Source organism: Leptopilina heterotoma, unplaced genomic scaffold (assembly GCF_015476425.1).
Source record: "Leptopilina heterotoma isolate Lh14 unplaced genomic scaffold, ASM1547642v1 Lhet_176, whole genome shotgun sequence".
NCBI lineage: Eukaryota > Metazoa > Arthropoda > Insecta > Hymenoptera > Figitidae > Leptopilina > Leptopilina heterotoma.
Genome location: NW_025110892.1, coordinates 318,255 through 338,977, shown reverse-complemented (window position 1 = coordinate 338,977; position 20,723 = coordinate 318,255). Strand labels below are relative to the sequence as shown.

Here is a 20,723-nt window from a genome sequence, read left to right as displayed (position 1 = left end):
GTTAAAATCATGTTCGACTCGAATTTATATGTAAAAAATAACTTTCTGGATAATCCCTTTTCTTCTCATGAAATTGTAAAATGTTTACTTCGTTGTAAGGTTGGAGGGGCACCGGGTATAGATGGAATTGGCTATGGTTTTTATAAAAATTTACCACAAAATTGGTTACTTTTTTGGAACACTTTTTAAATAAAATTTTAAGTACTGAAATTGTACCTCGTGACTGGGGAAAATTTTGCACATTTATGCTATTTAAGAAAGGAGCAATAGAAAACCCTGAAAACTACAGACCGATCACTTTGGTCAATTGCTTGGCAAAAATATTCACACAACTTATCTGTGACCGACTTGTGAAATGGGCTTCTGAACTTAATTTGATCCCTGAATCGCAGTCTGGTTTCAGAAGGGGTAGAAGTTGTTTGGATAATCTTTTTTCTCTCATGTCCATAATACAAATCCATTTAAGTAAAGAAAATACAGTTGTCTATGCAGAATTTATAGATTTTAAAGGTGCCTTTCCATCCATTTTACATCAGCTTTTATGGAAAAAATTAAGAGACCTAGGTGTCAGCACAAAAATTATTAAAATTTTGGAACAATTTTATTAAAATGCATTTACTTGCATAAAGACAGAATCAAGATGCACTGAATATGTAAAAATAACTAGGGGAGTCTTACAGGGTGAAGTTTTAAGCCCTTTATTATTTTTACTTTTTATTTTTGACTTTGAAAAATTTTTTATAGAAAATCAATGCAGAGGTCTCTCGATTAATAGTACTGAGGAAATTTTAATGCTGGGCTACGCCGATGATTACGTCATTCTTGCGGACTCCCCTATCGAATTAAGTAAAAAACTTTCGACTCTCTTCTCTTATTGTGAAAAAAATCATCTAACAGTCAATGTCGAGAAAACAAAAATTGTTATCTTCACCAGATCAGGTAATGCTTCAGCGAAAAAATTCAAATCATTTAATTATGGTTCTGAGAAAATTGAAGTAGTTAGGGAATACACTTATTTGGGGGTAGTTTTTAATGACTTAGGCTCCTTTCTCCCGGCAGCATCAAAGGCTATTAGTGCAGCAAATTTGGCAATCGGGAGTATCATGAGGATTATTCACACTCTTGGAGTGAATTCGTGGCGATCTTATGACACTTTATTTAAAAGCCTCTCTGTAAGTACGCTTGTATACGGAGTACAAACCTGGGGCCTAAAACATTTAGATTTGCTGGAAAAGGTTAAGCTCTCGTTCTTTAAGAAACTTCTTTCGTTACCAATTAACACACCAAATAATGCAGTTAGATTGGAGACTAGGTCTCTTCATATTTCATATAGAGTTTTAACACTCACGCTAAATTGGATTGGTAAAATATCTGCAATGGACAATTCTAGGTATCCAAGGCTGTGTTTTGAAAAACTCAGAGATTTGGCATTGAAGAGGCCTGACCTTAGATCTAACTGGTTTTCGCAAATGAAAACTTTTTTTGCATGGGATGATCAACAAGATATATGAAATTCATTATCTTTAGATTCTATATGTAAAAACAAGAAGGCCATACTTAAAAATTACGCGAATTTTCTTATTTCCCAAGATAGAAATCAATTTGTTTTATCAAAAAGTTTATTGGTTTATCCCCAGCTTTCAATCCAAGAGGGAACTCAAAATTATCTTACAGCAAATTTACCTTTATATTATAAAAAATTTTTTGCCCAAATTAGATTGCTTAATGGCTTTATTTGTAGAATTTCTTGGGACCGTAAAAAATACGTTTTTAAACCGAATCAAATTTGCCTTTCATGCAGACGGGAGGAGGATAGCCTGTTTCATGTTTTAATTGATTGTCCTGCGTGTGCCCACTTATGGGAAAATGCTTTTCCGAAATTATGTAACGAAGGGGATCGACTTTTGTTTTGGTTGCAAATTTTATCGACGAAAGATGTTAAGATAATTAAAAAATTTATAAATTTGCTGTCATCCATTCTGTCGGAACGCTTGAACAGAATTGAATAAACAAAATTCTTTGTGTCCAGATGTATACTGCGGTTAAACTTATTTATATACATATTGTATTCATCTCTTATAGCTCAATTATTTGTAATGCGATGCTCATCAACTAATCTCCGATGTTAGTACTCTTATTAGAGTCATAGAACATGTGTAGTTTTATTTATTATGATGATATTTTGGTAGTTATTAGTTATTAGAAAAAAGAATGTAAATAAATAAATAAATAATTGAATAGTCGATTTACAGAAGAATTTTAGTTAAAAATTGTTGAAAATAATAATTGAATTGATAATGATTTTATCACTCGGTCATCTTTAATTATTATAAAACATAAAGAAAGCATGTTTTATTTGCATGTTTTATAGTTTTGAAAAATTTAATTTATAGTCTTATGTTACATGTTCTCTTATTTGACTCGGACTGTTTATATTTTTGTCAGTAATCTATCCGTAAATGATCCGTAATTTTTCATTTTTGGTCCTTTAAGTCCGTATTTTTAAATACTTTCACTGGTTCGAGCCCTGGATATATCTCCTATAATATTAACATATTCGTCGTCGTTTTGTCGTCCGCCGGTCGTGTAACTCCGTACTTCATCGTTCGGTCGTTCGACTTTTATCATTTATTTATCGTATATATATATATATATATATATATATATACTTTTATAATTGAAACACAAAAGGTAACGTCTGGGTAACGGCGCCAGTAGCGCCGGTTCTGGTTTATCTCTTTCTGTAAAGGCAATATATATAAGAATGTCTCTCTTTACCTAATTTGCATATCTACTCGTTTCATATTAAGGGTTCATACCACTTTTCACGCTTGAAAATGAAGCTATTTTCTAGAATTTTTTTTACGATTCCTATGGATTATATTAATCTGCATTTTTTTAGTTTAATAAATACACTCTTTAACTTTATAAAAAACCTTATTTTATTAAAAAAATATTATTTGTTTATTTAAAATTTAACAATAATTGTAGGCCTGCTAAAAATACCGATGCCAGCTGCGGGATTAATTTCTCAGGTTAGAAAAATCTAAAACACAAAATTCAAATTGATTTATCTTCAATAGGACTGTGCCTATCGTCCGAACTAGAATTTTTAATTTTTATGCAAAAATAACAAAATGGCGGCAATTAAAAATTTTTTTTCGAAAATTAAAGTTTTTTTTTGCAGTTTTTCAGTTTAAAAAAATAGTAAAAATTAATATTTTTAAATAATTCTAGTTTCGGCAATACACACCCATGTGACGAAGATTCTCGTAAAAAAGTTTTGAGAATCAGTCCAGTAGTTTCCGAGAAAAACATCCCGCAGCCTGGAAAAATGTGGTTTTGAGAAAAACGCATTTAAAGTTTGTGTTTTATACTTACATAGCCGTGTACGCGCTCAAATAGCATTGAAAGAAATATATTTTGTGTGCTGGGATCTTTCTAAAAATTTTACACCACATTTTTGACATATTTTACTTTCGAAATCCATAATAAAAATTTTTTTGTTTTTTTGAAGATGACAAAGTGGTATGAACCCTTAAGGATATATGTATATGGGTGACTTCAAATAAAAGGGAATTCTCCCTCCATGGAATGTTGGAATCACAATTTTGAATTAAGGGGTTGTCAATATTATTTTCGGGTTATTTATATATTTAAAATTACGGCAATAATATTCACTGAGCATAACATGAAAACATCTTTGTAAAAAAAATGATTTTCTAGCAGAAAACCGTCAATTTTCTGCCTATTTTTACCTTGACAAATTAACCTTTATTGTGAATCTATAATCTTGAATATTACAAAATAATTATTTATCATATTTTAAAGATATGAGCAGACAATAATTTCACAGATTTTTTATGTGTATGCAAGTAGAACAGTAGAAAAGTACAGAAGCAGACAGAAATTGACTCTAAAACTTCAGATTCTGCTTTCAAAATTCTGCCAGAGTATTAAAATTCACACTTTTCTAATCAAAACTACATGATAACTCTTCAATAACCTCCCACTAGACGTAACAAAACAAACTTTTCCTTTTTTCCAGTAAAATTTTTCATCACGAGGGCAAAAATCATCAACTGAACCGAGGGACAGTAATGACATTTGGATATAAACTATGTTAAATTAAAGCAAACGAGTATTATAGAATTTATTTTATTGTAATTAACATTAATTTAAAATAAAAAATAACATATCAGACATAAACAATTAAGAAATATTTTGCTTTCAGAAAAGAAATTTAAATTTGACGCATGTTTTTGAGAACTTTATCGTAATTTTTAAGAGAGAACAAATTGTTCTTTTTCAACTTTGTCGGTTTTGATACTGTACAAATAATGTAGTCTTTAAATATTGACGTATAATTGTTGATAGATATCCACATACACACATAAATTCGAACACATGCGTATAGATATCACATTCTGAAGTCATTACGCAATTAATATCTCTCAAACTCTATAAATGGGCAATTCTACGTAAGATTTCAGTCGACCTCTTAAAATCGTCCAAAAATATTTTTTTTCTATTCTTTATTGAAAAAAAACTGACACGTATTTTTTTATTTTCTTTTTGAAAGCCAAATTTAAGAGTTATAAATTTTCAAAATTTTCGGTTTTTAAATGTCGATATGTTTTCAATGTCAGATAACTAAAAAAATATTGCCTTTTTTTATTTTTTGATAAAAGAAAAAAAGTTTTGTTTTTAATCTACTTTTGAATAATCATAACAAAAAATTTTTATTTTCATTTTTTATTAAAAAAATTAAAATTTTTTATAAACAAATTGATTTTTTTTAACTTTAAGTATGATAAATTTTTTATTTTTTTGTATAAAAACATACCTTGAAATGCTAAAAAAGTTTTGCAAAAATTTTCAGAGTGGGCCTGACAAGTTTGATATGTTTAAATAAATAATTAAGCTGCCCGTGCAAATCGATTTTTTTGAATTTAATATTCAAAATTGTCTAGAGCCTACAAATTTTATCGGATTTTCATGTTCTTAGTCTTAAATTAAAGGAGATAAAAATTTGATAAAATATTTAGGCTCTAGGCAATTTTGAATAGTAAATTAAAAAAATGATTTACACGGACAGCTTAATTATTTATTTAAACATATCAAACTTGTGAGGCCCACTCTGAAAATTTTTGCAAAACTTTTTTAGCATTTCAAGGTATGTTTTTATACAAAAAAATTAAAAATTTATCATACCCAAAGTTAAAAAAAATCAATTTGTTTATAAAATTTTTTTATTTTTTTAATAAAAAATAAAATTTTTTTTGTTTTTATTATTTAAAAGTAGAGTCAAAAACAAAACTTTTTTCCTCTTATCAAAAAATGAAAAGAAGCAATATTTTTTTAGTTATTTGCCATTGAAAATATATCTACATTTAAAAACCGAAAATTTTGAAAATTTATAACTCTCAAATTTGGCTTCCAAAAAAAAAAATAAAAAAATACGCGTCTGTTTTTTTTCAATACAGAATAGAAAAAAAATATTTTTGGACGATTTTAAGAGGTCGACTGAAATCTCACGTAGAATTGCCCAAATACTAAAAATGGGGGACAGTAATGACAGGGACAGCAGTTTTTGATGTTAATTATTAATAAAGTTAAAAAATTAGTTATAATTTTTTTGATGTTTATTAACCCATTAACGCCCACCAGGACGCAAAATCTACCATGATTTCACGACTCTTATTTTGTATGAAATAATTAGTTAAAAATTTTAGGAAATACCATTTCCGACACATTTCGGAATATGAAGCTAAAATTTGTTTATAATTATCTTTAAAAAATTTATAACAATTTTATTGCAAAAAAACACTTTTTTACGAAAAAAAATTTTTTTAATTATTATTTTGACATGGAAAATTAAAGAATATAGTTAACCACAAAATATCGCGTCCTCGAACTCTCAGCTATAAAAATCTATAATTACTTTTTTTTAAATTCAAGATGGCGGATATGAAAATGGCCATTTTTTCAAAATGCAAAAGGCCAAAAAAAAATGTCGGGTAATGTTTTTTAAAAGTTATTAGATTTGCTTGAAAATGGTTATTCGGGGGTTTTTGGGGTCGCTGATTACGAAACTGATGTTACTTTTTTAAAATTCAAAATGGCGGATCCAATATGGCAGACATATTTTTTAAAAAGTTATTAAATTTGCTTGAAAATGGTCATCCGGGGGTTTTTGGGGATGCTGATTACGAATCTGATGTCACTTTTTTAAAATTCAAAATGGCGGATCCAATATGGCGGTAATTTTTTTTAAAAGTGATTGGATTTGATTTAAATTGACCATTTAGGGTTTTTTGGGGATGCTGTTTACGAATCTGATGTCACTTCTTTAAAATTCAAAATGGCGGATTCAATATGGCGGTAATTTTTTTAAAAGTGATTGGATTTGATTTAAATTGACCATTTAGGGTTTTTTGGGGATGCTGTTTACGAATCTGATGTCACTTCTTTAAAATTCAAAATGGCGGATCCAATAGGGCTGACAATTTTTTTAAAAGTGATTGTATTTGCTTGAAAATGGTCATTCGGGGGTTTTTGAGGATGCTGATTACAAATTTAACTTCAGAGCAATATTATGTTTATCCTCCACGTCCGTTAACCGTCAACAAAATTTTATTGACTTTGCCCAGCTCTTACCACAAGGAGGTCGACGTGCAAAAAAGCCACTTTTATATATTTTATATAAAAAAAAATTTTTTATTTAAATTTTTTTTTTGGATTTTGCCTTGAAAAAGATTGCCACTATCATGCAAAGTGCAGCAAAAGGACACAAAAATGTCATAATTATATAAGTTTCATAATTATCGTTGATTCAGATTTAGAGAGCAGAATTAAAATTTTATATTATTTATTTAAAAAAATATTAAAATATCCAAAAAAATGTATAATTAAAAAAAAAACCTCCTTGCAGTAAGAGCTGGGCAACGTCAATAAAATTTTGTTGACGGCTAACGGACGTGGAGGATAAACATAATATTGTTCTGAAGTCAGAATCGTAATTAGCATCCTCAGAAACCGCCGAATGACCATTTTGAAGCAAATACAATTACTTTTTAAAAAATTGTCCGCCATATTGAATTTTAAAGAAGTGACATCAGATTCGTAATCAGCGACCGCAAAAACCCCGAGTAACTATTTTCGAGCAAATCCAATCACTTTTGCTTCCTCATAAAGGAAGCCTTATAGTGATGTCGATTTCCGAATTTTTTAGAACCAATTATTTTTACAAATTTTCAAGTGTAGTATATATAATTCGTCGAGAGGAACAAATGTCCGGATGTATGTGTGTATGTATGTGTGTGTGTATGTATGTGTGTGTGTGTGTGTGTGTGTGTGTATGTCACCGATTCTTGTGGACAAATTTTCTCTTACACGTCTTGACGGATTTTGATAAAATTTTGTAGGTGTATTACGGTCACGAATACCAAAAATCAGACAAAAGGATTTTCAAAAATATCTAAAAAAAAAAATTTTTTCAACAATTTTTTAATTTTTGAAAAAATTAATTTTTGGATTTTTTGAAATAACTTTTTTCTATATTAAAATTTTTATTAATTCTTGTCAAAATTGCATTCCTGACATAAAAACGAATCGATTCATGTATGTAAAGTATATATTTTATCAAAATTTATAGAATTAATAAATGTTTTAAATTTTCACAAAAAATTGAAATTTTGTATTTTTTGACATTTTATCTTAACACTTTAAAATAATTATTCTAAAATAAAAAATTAAACAATTGGTATATATTATATTGAGGAAGCTTAATGATCATGAAATGAACAACTTGTTTAAAAAATATGTCAGCCATATTGGATTTGTCATTTTGAATTTTAAAAAAGTGATATCAGATTCGTAATCAGCGACCCCAAAAATCTCTGAGTAACTATTTTCAAGCAAATCCAATCACTTTTTAAAAAATATGTCCGCCATATTGAATTTTAAAGAAGTGACATCAGATTCGTAATCAGCATCCCCAAATGGTCAATTTAAAGCAAATCCAATCACTTTTAAAAAAAATTATTTCCATATTGAATCCGCTATTTTGAATTTTGAAAAAGTAACATCACATTCGTAATCAGCGACCCCAAAAACCCCCGATGAACTATTTTCAAGCAAGTCTAATCACTTTTTAAAAAATATGTCCACCATATTGGATTTGCCATTTTAAATTTTAAAAAAGTAACATCAGATTCGTAATCGGCGACCGCAAAAACCCCGAGTAACTATTTTCGAGCAAATCCAATCACTTTTTAAAAAATATGTCAGCCATATTGGATTTGTCATTTTGAATTTTAAAAAAGTGATATCAGATTCGTAATCAGCGACCCCAAAAATCTCCGAGTAACTATTTTCAAGCAAATCCAATCATTTTTAAAAAATATGTCCGCCATATTGGATCCGCCATTTTGAATTTTAAAAAAGTAACATCAGATTCGTAATCAGCGACCCCAAAAACCCCCGAGTAACCATTTTCAAGCAAATCTTATAACTTTTGAAAAACATTACCCGAAATTTTTTTTCGGCCTTTTGCATTTTGAAAAAATGGCCATTTTAGTATTCACCATATTCAATTTAAAAAAAAGTAATTATGGATTTTTATAGCTGAGAGTTCGAGGACGCAATATTTTGTGCTTTGGAGACCATATTCTTTAGTTTTTCATGTCAAAATAATAATTGTAAAATTGTTATAAATTTTTTTGAGATTATTATAAACAAATTTTAGCTTCATATTCCGAAAGAGCGATAAATTTTACGTCGGAAATGGTATTTCCTAAAATTTTTAACTAATTATTTCATACAAAATAAGAGTCGTGAAATCATGGTACACTAGTACAACTTCTGCGCGCTATGCGCGCCCATTAATTGTTTTTTAACTATAAAAGATTATGCTTCTTTTAAACAAAAACGCTTTAAATGAGCACTTCAATTTTTTTTAATATGTCAATCATTTAGAAATGAATCCCACAAATTCCACGATACATTTAAGTAATTTTCATATGCTTTAATATCTTAAAAATGTTCACATAAAATATTTCGAATATCCAGTAGAGCGAAGAATTTTAATATCCTACAGATATCGTAGAATATAAGCTAAAAAATCAGTGACTATTCGCTGATTCATTAGTGTATATACGCTGATTGAATCAACTGCATACTTATAGCTACCCAATCAGCGACTTATCACTGATTCAAATTTAGAGAGTACAAATATCTTAGGGATACCCTAATTGTATAGAAATGGGAAACATTCAGGGTATTCTCAAATATCACCTAAGTAACACATGACATTACAGTAATGTGACCGTAATGTTCCATGTAATGTTATTAATATACCAATGTAATACAAAAATGAAATTTAAACAACATTAACATGTCCACCCCAATGTGATATTTTAAGTTATTGTAGTTACATTACATGGTAATATTACTGTAATATTGCAGTAATGTGAAAGTATTATCGCAAAGAAAGATAAAAACAATTCTTCTTATATGAAAGGTGATCTTTTTTCGTATTATTACGGTGACATTACTGTAACACTACTGTAATAATATCTAGTATATATTTTATATATAAGAATTATTTTTCTATTGTAAAAGTAACTTAAAATTTTTTATACATTTTACTTGCATTTTCTAAAGAAACGTATGTAGATAAAGTCTCGTCAAAATATCAATTGTATAAAAAATTCGATACAAATAAGCCTATGAAACAAATGTTACTTTTTTGGGACATATAAAAAAGTTAGATAAATCACAAGTGATTCATTCGGACAAAACGAACCGTTAGACGAACGAAATTTTTATTTTGCAGTTGACTTGACAACTAAACTGTCATTTTGAATTGTTTGACAAAACGAACTTCTATGTCAGAAACACTCAGATCCAAAAATGTTTTTGATGTCGTAATTTGAATAAACATTATTAAATTCTTCTATAATTTATAATTATAAACTACATTTTAATTCAGTAGTACATTCAAGTTTATTAATGTATTAATTAAAATAAAAATTTTATTAGGTATTAATTAATCCATTTTTTAATTAATTTTTTATAATAATTATTAAATGAATCGAAGATAATATTACTTCAAATAAAGAATCCCTTTATAATTTAATACAATAAAAATTAACAAATGTATTACTTATTATTAATTATAAATACTCATATTGAATAATGTAACAATTAATTAGTTATAAGAAACTTTATAATAACAAAAAATTGATTAAATTACATATATTTTGGAAATAATTTAAAAAATGGTTTTAAAAATTTTATAAATCAAACCTATTTTATTTTTTAGTTTGTAATATTTAATTTCTGAAAATATCCTATTGAACTCAAATAATTAAAATAAAGTATTAAATGTAATTAAAGTAATCTGTTTTTAAAATTAATAAATTTAAATATCGCTACCCTGCAAGGGTTCTGCGAATAGAATGTGGTATAGTGATACTGAAATGACTTTTTGTGCTGAACACGAATCACACTGTAAAAAGAAAGGTACTAATTCAGTACCAATTTTTGGTACTAAATCGAGATTTGGTTCTATTTTAATACTGAAAATCAGCTCTAATTTAGAAGCTTTTATTTACAGTGCAGGGCTTGAAAACTTCCCATCGCGTCAGGTTTTAGAGAAAATTGTGATTGAAACCCCTAAAAACTGCGTTTTTGACCATTTTTAAAAAATTATACAGCTAAATCCTGACGTGCTACAAACTTCGCTAATATCCGAAATTAAAAATTAAACCATGCCCTTTCACATGAGCCCTATGACGATTTGATCGCATGCACCCTTGAAGCAGGGGGTGTCTTTATATCTAGGGGTGCAAGAAGAAAATGTTAATAGAACAAAAATATTTAAAACTCCGTCTATTTCAATGAAACGTTTAAGCGGGGTTGTTGGGGTTGCTGAGTACGAATAAAAAGTTAGATTTAAAAAATTCAAGTGTATAGGTTTAATTCAATACGAAAGTCAATAAAAATTTTAAAAAAATTATTAATTTTGTTGTTCGAGAAAAATCGGAGAAGCTTTATATGCAGTAAAGAAATGACGTTCGAAGTAAATGTTATAAAGAATACTAAAACTGTGTATTTGTTAAGATCATTTAGCTACAGGATTTATAATACTCTGCTTGCCAGAGTACACTACGGGGAGGCGATCTAAATTACACTCCATTTGTTGTAATTTTTTATGTATTTTTGTTCTTTTATATTTTTTTGTATTTCTAAAAGTACTTTTTTGTTTTATTAAAAAAATGATGTCTTAAGAAAATTTGAAAAAACAGCGAAACGAAAGTGAGCTAATGCAGAAATCATTGAGTTTTAAAGAAGCTTGGTTTTTTAGATTTTCGTTTTTTAAGCTTGTGACTGAAAGTCGCGTTTTAAGGACCAACAATAATCAGCTAGCATATTCGTATTCCATCTTCCCTGATACCATTTTTTCATTTCTTTTATATCCTGATGGAACCTTTCCCCTTGTTCTTCACTTACACTTCCAAGATTTACATTGGGAAAGAAATCTAAATATAATTTATTTATAAGCTTTCTCTCTCTGACATCTTACATTTAAACTAAATTGTCTAAATCCAAAGAACCAAAACATTATATATTCAATTAACTTCCTTTTTATTCAAAAGAAAGAAAGAAAGATGAAGTTTTTCTTAATACAATTTAATTAAAAATATCCATTTCCAGTTTTCTCTTATTTGTTTATTTACAATTTTTTCATTTTTCTTTATTTTTAATTTATTTGTATTTAATATCTATTTCCAATTTTTATTTTAGTGTTATTTAACATCTAATTCTAATTATTACAATTTTAAATTACAGAATGTTAATGAATTTTCATTATAAATATCTGTAGACAATTTTGTATCATAGAAAAAATATATAAGAACTGTACAAAAAGAAAATTTTGTATTGTTTAAATAACTAATTTCAATGTCTTTTGTACTAAAAATATTTGTTTGCTCTATCTATATAAATTGTAAAAAAATGTATTAATTTATTATGTGGAAATAACTTACAGTTCACTGATTGTTTGATAAAAAAACTCAATATTTATTAACTTATCTTTAAACGACGAAAAATAGAAAATGAATGGAAAATTTCTGTTCTGTATCCACTACTGAAATTGAAAGAATGTTACTTTTCAAAACTGTACTCTTTATAATTTATCGGGGTCACTGGTTACAAATCCGATGTTAGTTTTTAAAAATTCAAAATGGCGGATCTAATATGGCGGACGAAATACAAAAATTGTTCAGATTTGCTTGAATCTTGTTACTCGGGGGTTTTTGGGGTAGCTGATTACGAATTTGATATCAGATTTTCAAAATTCAAAATGGCGGATCCAATACGACAGATGACTTTTTTAAGAATTAATCGGATTCGCTTGAAATTTGTTACTCTGCGGTTTTTGAGTTCAATAATGACGAATCTGACGTCAGATTAAAAAAATTCAATATGCCGGATCCAGAATGGCGGACGAATTTTTCAAAATATCTCAAACCTGATTGAAACACGTTACTCGTGGGTTTTTGGAGTTGCTGGTTGCGAATCCGATGTTAGTTTTTCAAAATTCAAAATGGTGGAATCGATAAGGCAGACGAGGTGTAAAAAATATCCTTACCAATTCTTATAGCTATTTTATACCAAGCATTTTGAATTTTTAAAAACGAACATCGGATTCGCAATCAGTGGACCCGAAAACCCTAGAGTAACAAAATTCAAGTGAATCCAATCAATTTTAAAAAAGTCATCTGTCGTATTGGATCCGCCATTTTGAATTTTGAAAATCTGATATCAAATTCGTAATCAGCTACCCCAAAAACCCCCGAGTAACAAGATTCAAGCAAATCTGAACAATTTTTGTATTTCGTCCGCCATATTAGATCCGCCATTTTGAATTTTTAAAAACTAACATCGGATTTGTAACCAGTGACCCCGAAAACCCCCGAGTAACGAGTTTCAAGCGAATCCGATCAATTTTTTAAAAAGTCATCCGCCATATTGGATCCGCCATTTTGAATTTTTGAAATCAGACTTCAAATTCGTAATCAGCGACCACGAAAACCCCTGAGTAACAAATTTCAATCAGATTTGAGCAATTTTGAAAAAGTTTGTCATCTTACGTAAAATAAGAAAAAATTTTTGTCCTTCAAGCGCCATTTTAAATTCAAAATCGAAAAAAATAAAATTTAGAAATGAATATTTTTCAAGTACAACTATCGGGAACACGTTTTTGATACTTTTTGTTCTATTTGAAAAGCGTTATGATACAGAAAAAAATTCTTTTGAAAAAAATTACATTAAAAAAACTTGACTTTTTTTAGTATTTTTGAAAAAAGAAGGGTTAAATATCATTTTTTGAAAATTTTGACCACACCATTCGAAATACCCCAAAAACAGTAGGGTATGGACTTTTAAAAACTTTTATGGCTTTTTTCTACTAATTGTCAGAGATTGAATTTCATGTTGAAAAGTAGCACATCTCGTCGTTAAAGGGTTAAATTAGATAAAAACAAAGCTGGAAATTGGTTTATTTGGATAAAAGGCAGAATTAGAAATTGGTTATATTGGATAAAAGGCAAAATTAGAAGTTGGTTATAATGGATAAAAGGCAAAATTAGAAATTGGTTCTATTGGATAAAAACAAAACTGGAAATTGATCATATTGGATAATAACAAAGCTGGAAATTGTTTAAATTGGATAAAAACAAAGCTGGAAATTGGTTAAATTGGATAAAAGGCAAAATTGTAAATTGGTTATATTGGATAAAAACAAAGCTGGAAATTGGCTAAATTGGACAAAAGGAAAAATTGTAAATTATTTATATTGGATAAAAACAAAGCTGGAAGTTGGTTAAATTTGAGAAAAGGAAAAATTGTAAATTGGTTAAATATTGGATAAGAGACAAAATTAAAAATTAGTTAAATTGGATGAAAGACAAAATTGGACATTGATTATATTTGATAGAAAGAAAAATTTGATAGTTTTGAATAAGGAGAGAATTGTAAATTTGTTGTTATTTTCTATAAGAGGCAAAATTTTGTAACATTGGATTAAAGGAAATTATAAAATTTATAATTAAATGTATAAAACTTGACGTTCAAATTCTAATGTAATATTACTATTTTTAAAATTATAATTCCTTGATATAAGTAAATTTTATAAAATAAAAGAAGAATGTCTAACAAAGGAGAAACTGTTAATTCGACTACTCATGATTTAAGTATTGTTGTCACTGAAGGAGCAATGCTAAATAATGATCATTTATGTATGAATTTCAAAAGCTATTGGAAAGAAAATCAAATTTTTTTTTTTAATATATGCAAAATACTTTGTGTTTACAAACAATTGATTTGATAGTACCAAACGAGAAAAGTAAGCAGCACATTCAAATACTTTTTAGTAAAACTTATAAATCTGGTCATTGGATTTGTACTTATTATGATGAAATTGAAATAAGCCTTTACATTTTTGATAGTCTTAATAAAAGATGTTTAAATCATGATCAAAGAAATTATTTAATTAGATTATATCCTTTTAAACCACCAGTAGTTTTCACAACTGTTGATCAACAACCAGAGAATTATAAATGAAATAAAGAAAGAAATATTGCATCAAAAACACTTAAAGAAAATAGGGCTGGAATTCAAAAAAATTATCGTGAGAGGCAAAAATTAAAACGTACAATTGATAACGTAAATTATTAAGTGAAAAACACACTTTAACTAAGAAAAAACTTCAAGTCGAATCCAAAATAAAATATGCTGAGAACGTTAAATAAAAAAATAAAAATAATGATACAAGTTCTTTGTTAAAAACAAAGAATACTCGATGTCAAAGAAATTATTGTGAAGGAGTATCAAAGCATCAAATTCAAAATGAGTTGAATGTTGAAAATTATCTTGGTCCGATAAATAATTACTGCACACATTGTCAAGCTAAACATTTTCAAGATGAAAAAGTTACTGGTAAAGAAGTTAGTTTTAATGACTGCTGTAGTCATGGAGGTGTTGTGTTAACTTTAATACAATATCCAGATGAATTAAGGCTTTTGTTAGAAGGGTTTCATAAAAAATCAGGTCATTTTTAAAAGAATATAAGGCTGTATAATTTTTTTTTTGCTTCTTTAAATGCTAATGTAATTAATTTCAATGGCAGAAGAAGAGGACTATTCTGTTACAAAATTCAAGGTCAAATTTACTATCAAATTAATACTGCTTTATATCCTGATAAAGGTGAGGATCCATGTTTTGGTCAATTATTTATTTATGACCCTGAGGAATCAATCAGATACAGATTAAAACGTATCGAAAATTTGGATGAAGACGGTTTAAAATCTATAGAAAATATTATGAGAAATTCTAATGCATACACAAAATTTCACATGATGATGTCAGAGGTAATTCAAATAGAAGCTGAATTAGCAAGACAAATAATGAAAATATTCCTGAGTTACAATTATTGTTCACGTTGAAAAAATGCTTTGATAAAAATAGATACAATTCTCAAAGTTTTAATGAAGTTGCTGCAATTTTTAATACAAACTCTAAAGAATAAATACCAGAATCTTATGAAACGGTTTATAATAAATCTACAAAGGAATTGAAATTGGTTAGTAATTTAGATCCGAATGTTGAACCATGGATTTATCCCATATTTTATCCACTTGGAAATAAGGGTTATAATATTAATATGATTCGTAGTGATAGTGATTACCGAATTAGAAATCATACTATTTCTAGGTCTGCCTACATTAAATACAAAATTGCTGTAAGAGATAAAGAATTTAATCAATTTTTATATAGAGGTAGATTGTTTCAACAATAGGTGGTTGAAAATGATGTAAAAATAGAAAAAGATAGATTAAGATTTTGTGCAAATAATCAAGCTTAAGTGAGAAGTTAAAGATATAAAGGACTGATGGATTATTTACACAATCATGTGTTGGAAAATGATGTACACGTATGAAAAACGCTTATATTGCCTTTTACTTTTATAGCATCACCTCGCAATATGATGCAACAATATCAGGATTCGATGGCTATTGTTGCTCGTCATGGTAGACCAGATTTATTTATCACAATGACGTGTAATCCAAATTGGAAGGAGATACAGGCAAATTTATTCCCCTATCAAACTGCTGCTGATAGACCTGATATAGTAACTAGGGTTTTCGCATTAAAAGTTAAACATCTACTTAAACCTATTGTTGATAATAAATTATTTGGAGAAGTCAAATCTTATGTTTATGTTATTGAATTTCAAAAGCGAGGATTGCCATACATTCATTTGTTAGTTATATTGGAAGACAATTCTAAAATAATAACAGTTGAAAGTGTTGATCGTTATATTTCTGCAGAAATTCCTGATGAAAATATCAATCCTATTTTACATAAAATAATAATGCAAAATAATATTTACGTACCTTGTGGAGATTGGTGGTTAATTGATGGGAAATATTCAAAAAAATTTCAAAAAGTTACAAAGAAGAAACTACAATTGAAGAAAATTGCTATGTTCATTGTCGTCGAAGAAATAATAATAAAGCGTATGAACGACCAAATGGATTTATTGTTGATAATTCTAATGTTGTTCCGTATTGCCCTAAACTTTCAGAAATATTTAATTGACATATTAATGTAGAAATAGTTTTGAGTATAAAGTCTGTTAAATATTTATATAAATATATTCTCAAAGGGCATGATGATGCATCTATTGTTATTAAAAATGCGAATGGTAAGGCAATTTGGAGAATTCTAGGTATACCTTTAGAGAAAAAGAGTCATAGCGTTAATCGCTTACCCATACATTTGCCAAATGAACAGAATGTTATTATTCGAAAACAAAAAGATAGTAACGGCATTTCTTTTGATTTAAATACAAAAGTTTTGGATTATTTTAAACTTAATCAACAAGATAGTAATGCTCAAAAGTATTATTATTCAGAAATGCCAGAGCATTATACATGGGTTAATAATGATTAATGATTTTGTTAATCTCTTAAATGGAAACAAAGAATTCGTAAAGTAAAAGTATAGGGAGAAATGTATTCAGTTAATCCACATCAATTGGAGTTATTTAATTTTAGATTATTGTTGCTTACAGTAAAAGGATCAACTTTTTTTGAAAGTTTGAGAACAGTTAATGGAGTTGTTCATGAATCTTTTACAACTGCTTGTTTGGCATTAGGACTTGTAGAAGATGATAGTGAGTGGATTAGGACAATCGAAGAAGCTGCATTATGGATCCTGTACAGCCGGATATACTATATATGGGAACAATTTAAGGGTCAAATGTCAGAAGATTATTAAAAAATAAACGACATTGAAGCTGAACAAAGGGCTTGTAGAAATATTAAAACAATGTTATTTAACGAAGGATATAATTTAACTGACTTTAAGGGGTTATTAGATATACAAAATGAAATTTTTACTAAACAAGTTAATGATATAAATATTGCAGAACATATTAACATAGGAGAACAGAATTATGCTAAATTAAATGTAAAACAAAAACTTGTAGTTGATTATGTACTTGATGGCCTAAAGGATTCTTCTCTTGATGGTTCTATTGCAATTGTTAAGAAGTAAAGGAATAAATGTTTGCAACATGGCATTTACAGGTATAGCTGCGACTCTGCTTCCTAATGGAAAAACAGTTCATAAAGTTTTAGGCTTACCCTTTCCATTATACAGTGATTTATCTTCAAACATTAAAGTTCAATCTTTAGAAGGCCTTTTTTTAAAAAATATAGATGTTTTTATTTGGGATGAAGCACCAATGGCTCTAAAATATGCTTTAGGAATTATGGATTATCTATTCCAACGAACCTTTTGGTGGTAAAATTGTAATTCTAGGCGGAGATTTTCGACAAACTTTACCAATTAAAGAACGGGGTACTAAATCAGAAATAGTAAATTTATCAATAAAAAATAGTAAACTATAGGAATATTTCAAAAAATACACATTAAGAGTTAATATAAGAGCTTTACCACAAGAAACGGAATTTGTAGATTTTTTACTTAAAGTTGTCAATGGTGAATTAAATGATATTAAATGATATTTTTTACTTTCTGAATTATTTTTTTCTACCCAAAATCCAGAAAAAATGAATAAAAATCTAGAAACATATTCCTTAAATTACCTGGTAACCCCATTTCTGGGGTAAAACTGTCATTTAGGAATTATGCTTCTCATTTCTGGACAAGTGGTCTAAGAAGAATATTTTTTTCTTGTCCCATTTTGTATCAATTGTGTGTGTCTTAAAATTGCATAAATTTGCCCCAATTTACCCCATAAAAACTGATTATTATTATTTTACAAAAAAAACCAATGTTTTCAGATATTTAAGAAAATGAAAATTCCTCAAACCAGAATTCCTGGCCAGTCGATTGGCAATGCAGAGACAAAGATTGCCCTAATTGGATGTGGTCCAGCCTCAATTTCATGTGCAACATTTTTGGCTCGTTTGGGCTACGACAATATTACAATTTTTGAAAAGGAAAATTTTGTTGGCGGTTTAAGTACATCAGAAATTCCACAATATCGACTTCCATTTGATGTTGTTAATTTTGAAGTGGATCTTGTTCGTGATTTGGGAGTGAAAATTGAATTTGGACGGAGTCTCTCAAAAAAGGATCTGACTATCCAGGTTTTATTTTTGTCAAATTTCAAATTTTATACACACGAGAAAAAGTTCCTGGGTATTAGACAGAGAAATTCCAGGAAGTAAAAAATAAATTTTTTGTATTCATTTGTCTTTTCACTCCTGGGAAATTCCCGGGAATTTTTTCATGTGGGTAAGCGGAAAGGAATCCTTACAATAAAACTTAAAACGCGAATTTTAATAACCATATGCATATGACCAAAAAATAGAGAATTTTGAGTAAAGTTGGGTTAAAAATTGATTAATAAACTTGCACAATGACCGAAAATTAATTTTTGAAATTTCCAAATCAATAAATGTCCAATTATTAAAAATTTATTTCAGAAATTATAAAATAGTGTTCAAGAATTATAAAAATGTGTTCAGAAATTTCACAATGGTTTCAGAAATTTTTGAATGGTCTTAAAGTTTAGTTTAATTATATTTTCATTAATGAACCTTGCACAAAGACCAAAAATCAATGTTTTAAATTTCCAAAGCAATAAATGTCCAATTATTAAAAATTTATTTCAGAAATTATAAAATAGTGTTCAAGAATTATAAAAATGTGTTCAGAAATTCCACAATGGTTTCAGAAATTGTTAAAGGGTCTTAAAGTTCACATTTCAAATTTTTTTAATGAAAAAATTATATTTTCGTAAGAGAAATATATTCATTCCTTATATATTTTTTAGGGTTTAAAAACTGAGGGCTATAGTGTAATATTTTTGGGAATTGGCCTTCCTGAGCCAACATCAGTTTCAATTTTAAGCGATTTAACAATTGAAATGGGCTTTTTTACTTCGAAAAATTTTCTCCTCTCTGTTGCAAAAGGCAGTAAACCAGGAATGTGTCCCTGTAAGGGTAACAATTTACCAAATCTTTATGGAAATGTCATTGTTCTTGGATCAGGAGACACGGCCTTTGATTGTGCCACTTCCGCCTTAAGATGTGGGACGAAAAAAGTTTTTGTCGTTTTCAGAAAAGGATTCACTAATATTCGAGCTGTTGCTGAAGAAGTAAGGGAAAATTTTATCTTTATTCGTTCCTGTCCATATTTTCCTCTATTCTATTTTTTTAATTTCCTATTTTTTCAAATTGTTATTTTTTATGTAATTATTTAATTACTTTATTTAAATTAGAATGAAATTTTACTCCTTGATGGACAAATTTTGTTTTACATTTCGTACAACCTAAAATTACTAAATGAGAAAATTAAGAAATATATTATTGTGTTGACTTTTGTTTTTGTTTAGTGGGTATTAATAAAGAAAACATAAAGGTTTAATAATGAAAAGAACAGAATACTTTATTCAAAAGTAAGAAGCGCTCGTGCGTCGCAAGATTCTCTTTTGTACAGACAAAAACGGAAGAAGACGCGCACACTCCGACGCCGGATATCGAGAACATAAAACTACTAGAGTCAAGCTTGTACCCAAGATTATCAAGGTGGCGTTGGCGCTAAATTTAAAACTCAAATCTGAGACTCCCTCCCGAGATTGACTCTATTATAAATAATTTACATGTAATATTCTCAATAATTATACACTCAACGTAGTATATTTCGAAGAACCTAACATATACATATATTGTATAACTCAAAAAAAATATTTTTCCTTTTAGAATATAAAATTATAATTTTCATAAGAAACATTTTTCGAACGGTTAAATAAAAATAAAATAAATAAAAAAACTTAATAGCGAATCCAAGAAGTTTTCTTTTCACTGGTTTCCTGAAAAATAAAATCAATAAGGTTAATACACGAATTTTGATACAAGGTGCTCAGTTAGTAAAATCATTAAATTAGTCATTTGCAAAGCAATTTCAAGAAAACAAAACTTTGTCATTCAAGATTTTCTCTCGTAGGGCAGTGTGAGATTCGTAGCTCAAGGGTCTTGTCATTATGTCGGACAATTGTCTTTTTGACAATATTGATTCGATTATACTTAACACATTCCTGCACATAGTCCATATGAACTTCCGTCATATGTCTTAATCTATTACTTCAACTCGTTTGAGCACAAATCGCTGCTGCCTTG

General features: G+C 28.3%; 1 protein-coding gene across 4 annotated transcripts in view; it reads left to right on the top strand.

Annotated features, from left to right (window-relative positions):
* The window catches only part of LOC122499775 (dihydropyrimidine dehydrogenase [NADP(+)]), a 258,962-nt gene that overhangs the window by 39,319 nt on the left and 198,920 nt on the right, over positions 1–20,723 (top strand). For all 4 annotated transcript variants that reach the window (XM_043608280.1, XM_043608282.1, XM_043608283.1 and 1 more), the window contains 2 exons: positions 18,381–18,689; positions 19,379–19,702. In XM_043608280.1, the coding sequence (XP_043464215.1) occupies positions 18,381–18,689; positions 19,379–19,702 (633 nt within the window). The remainder of the gene's footprint in view (positions 1–18,380; positions 18,690–19,378; positions 19,703–20,723) is intronic.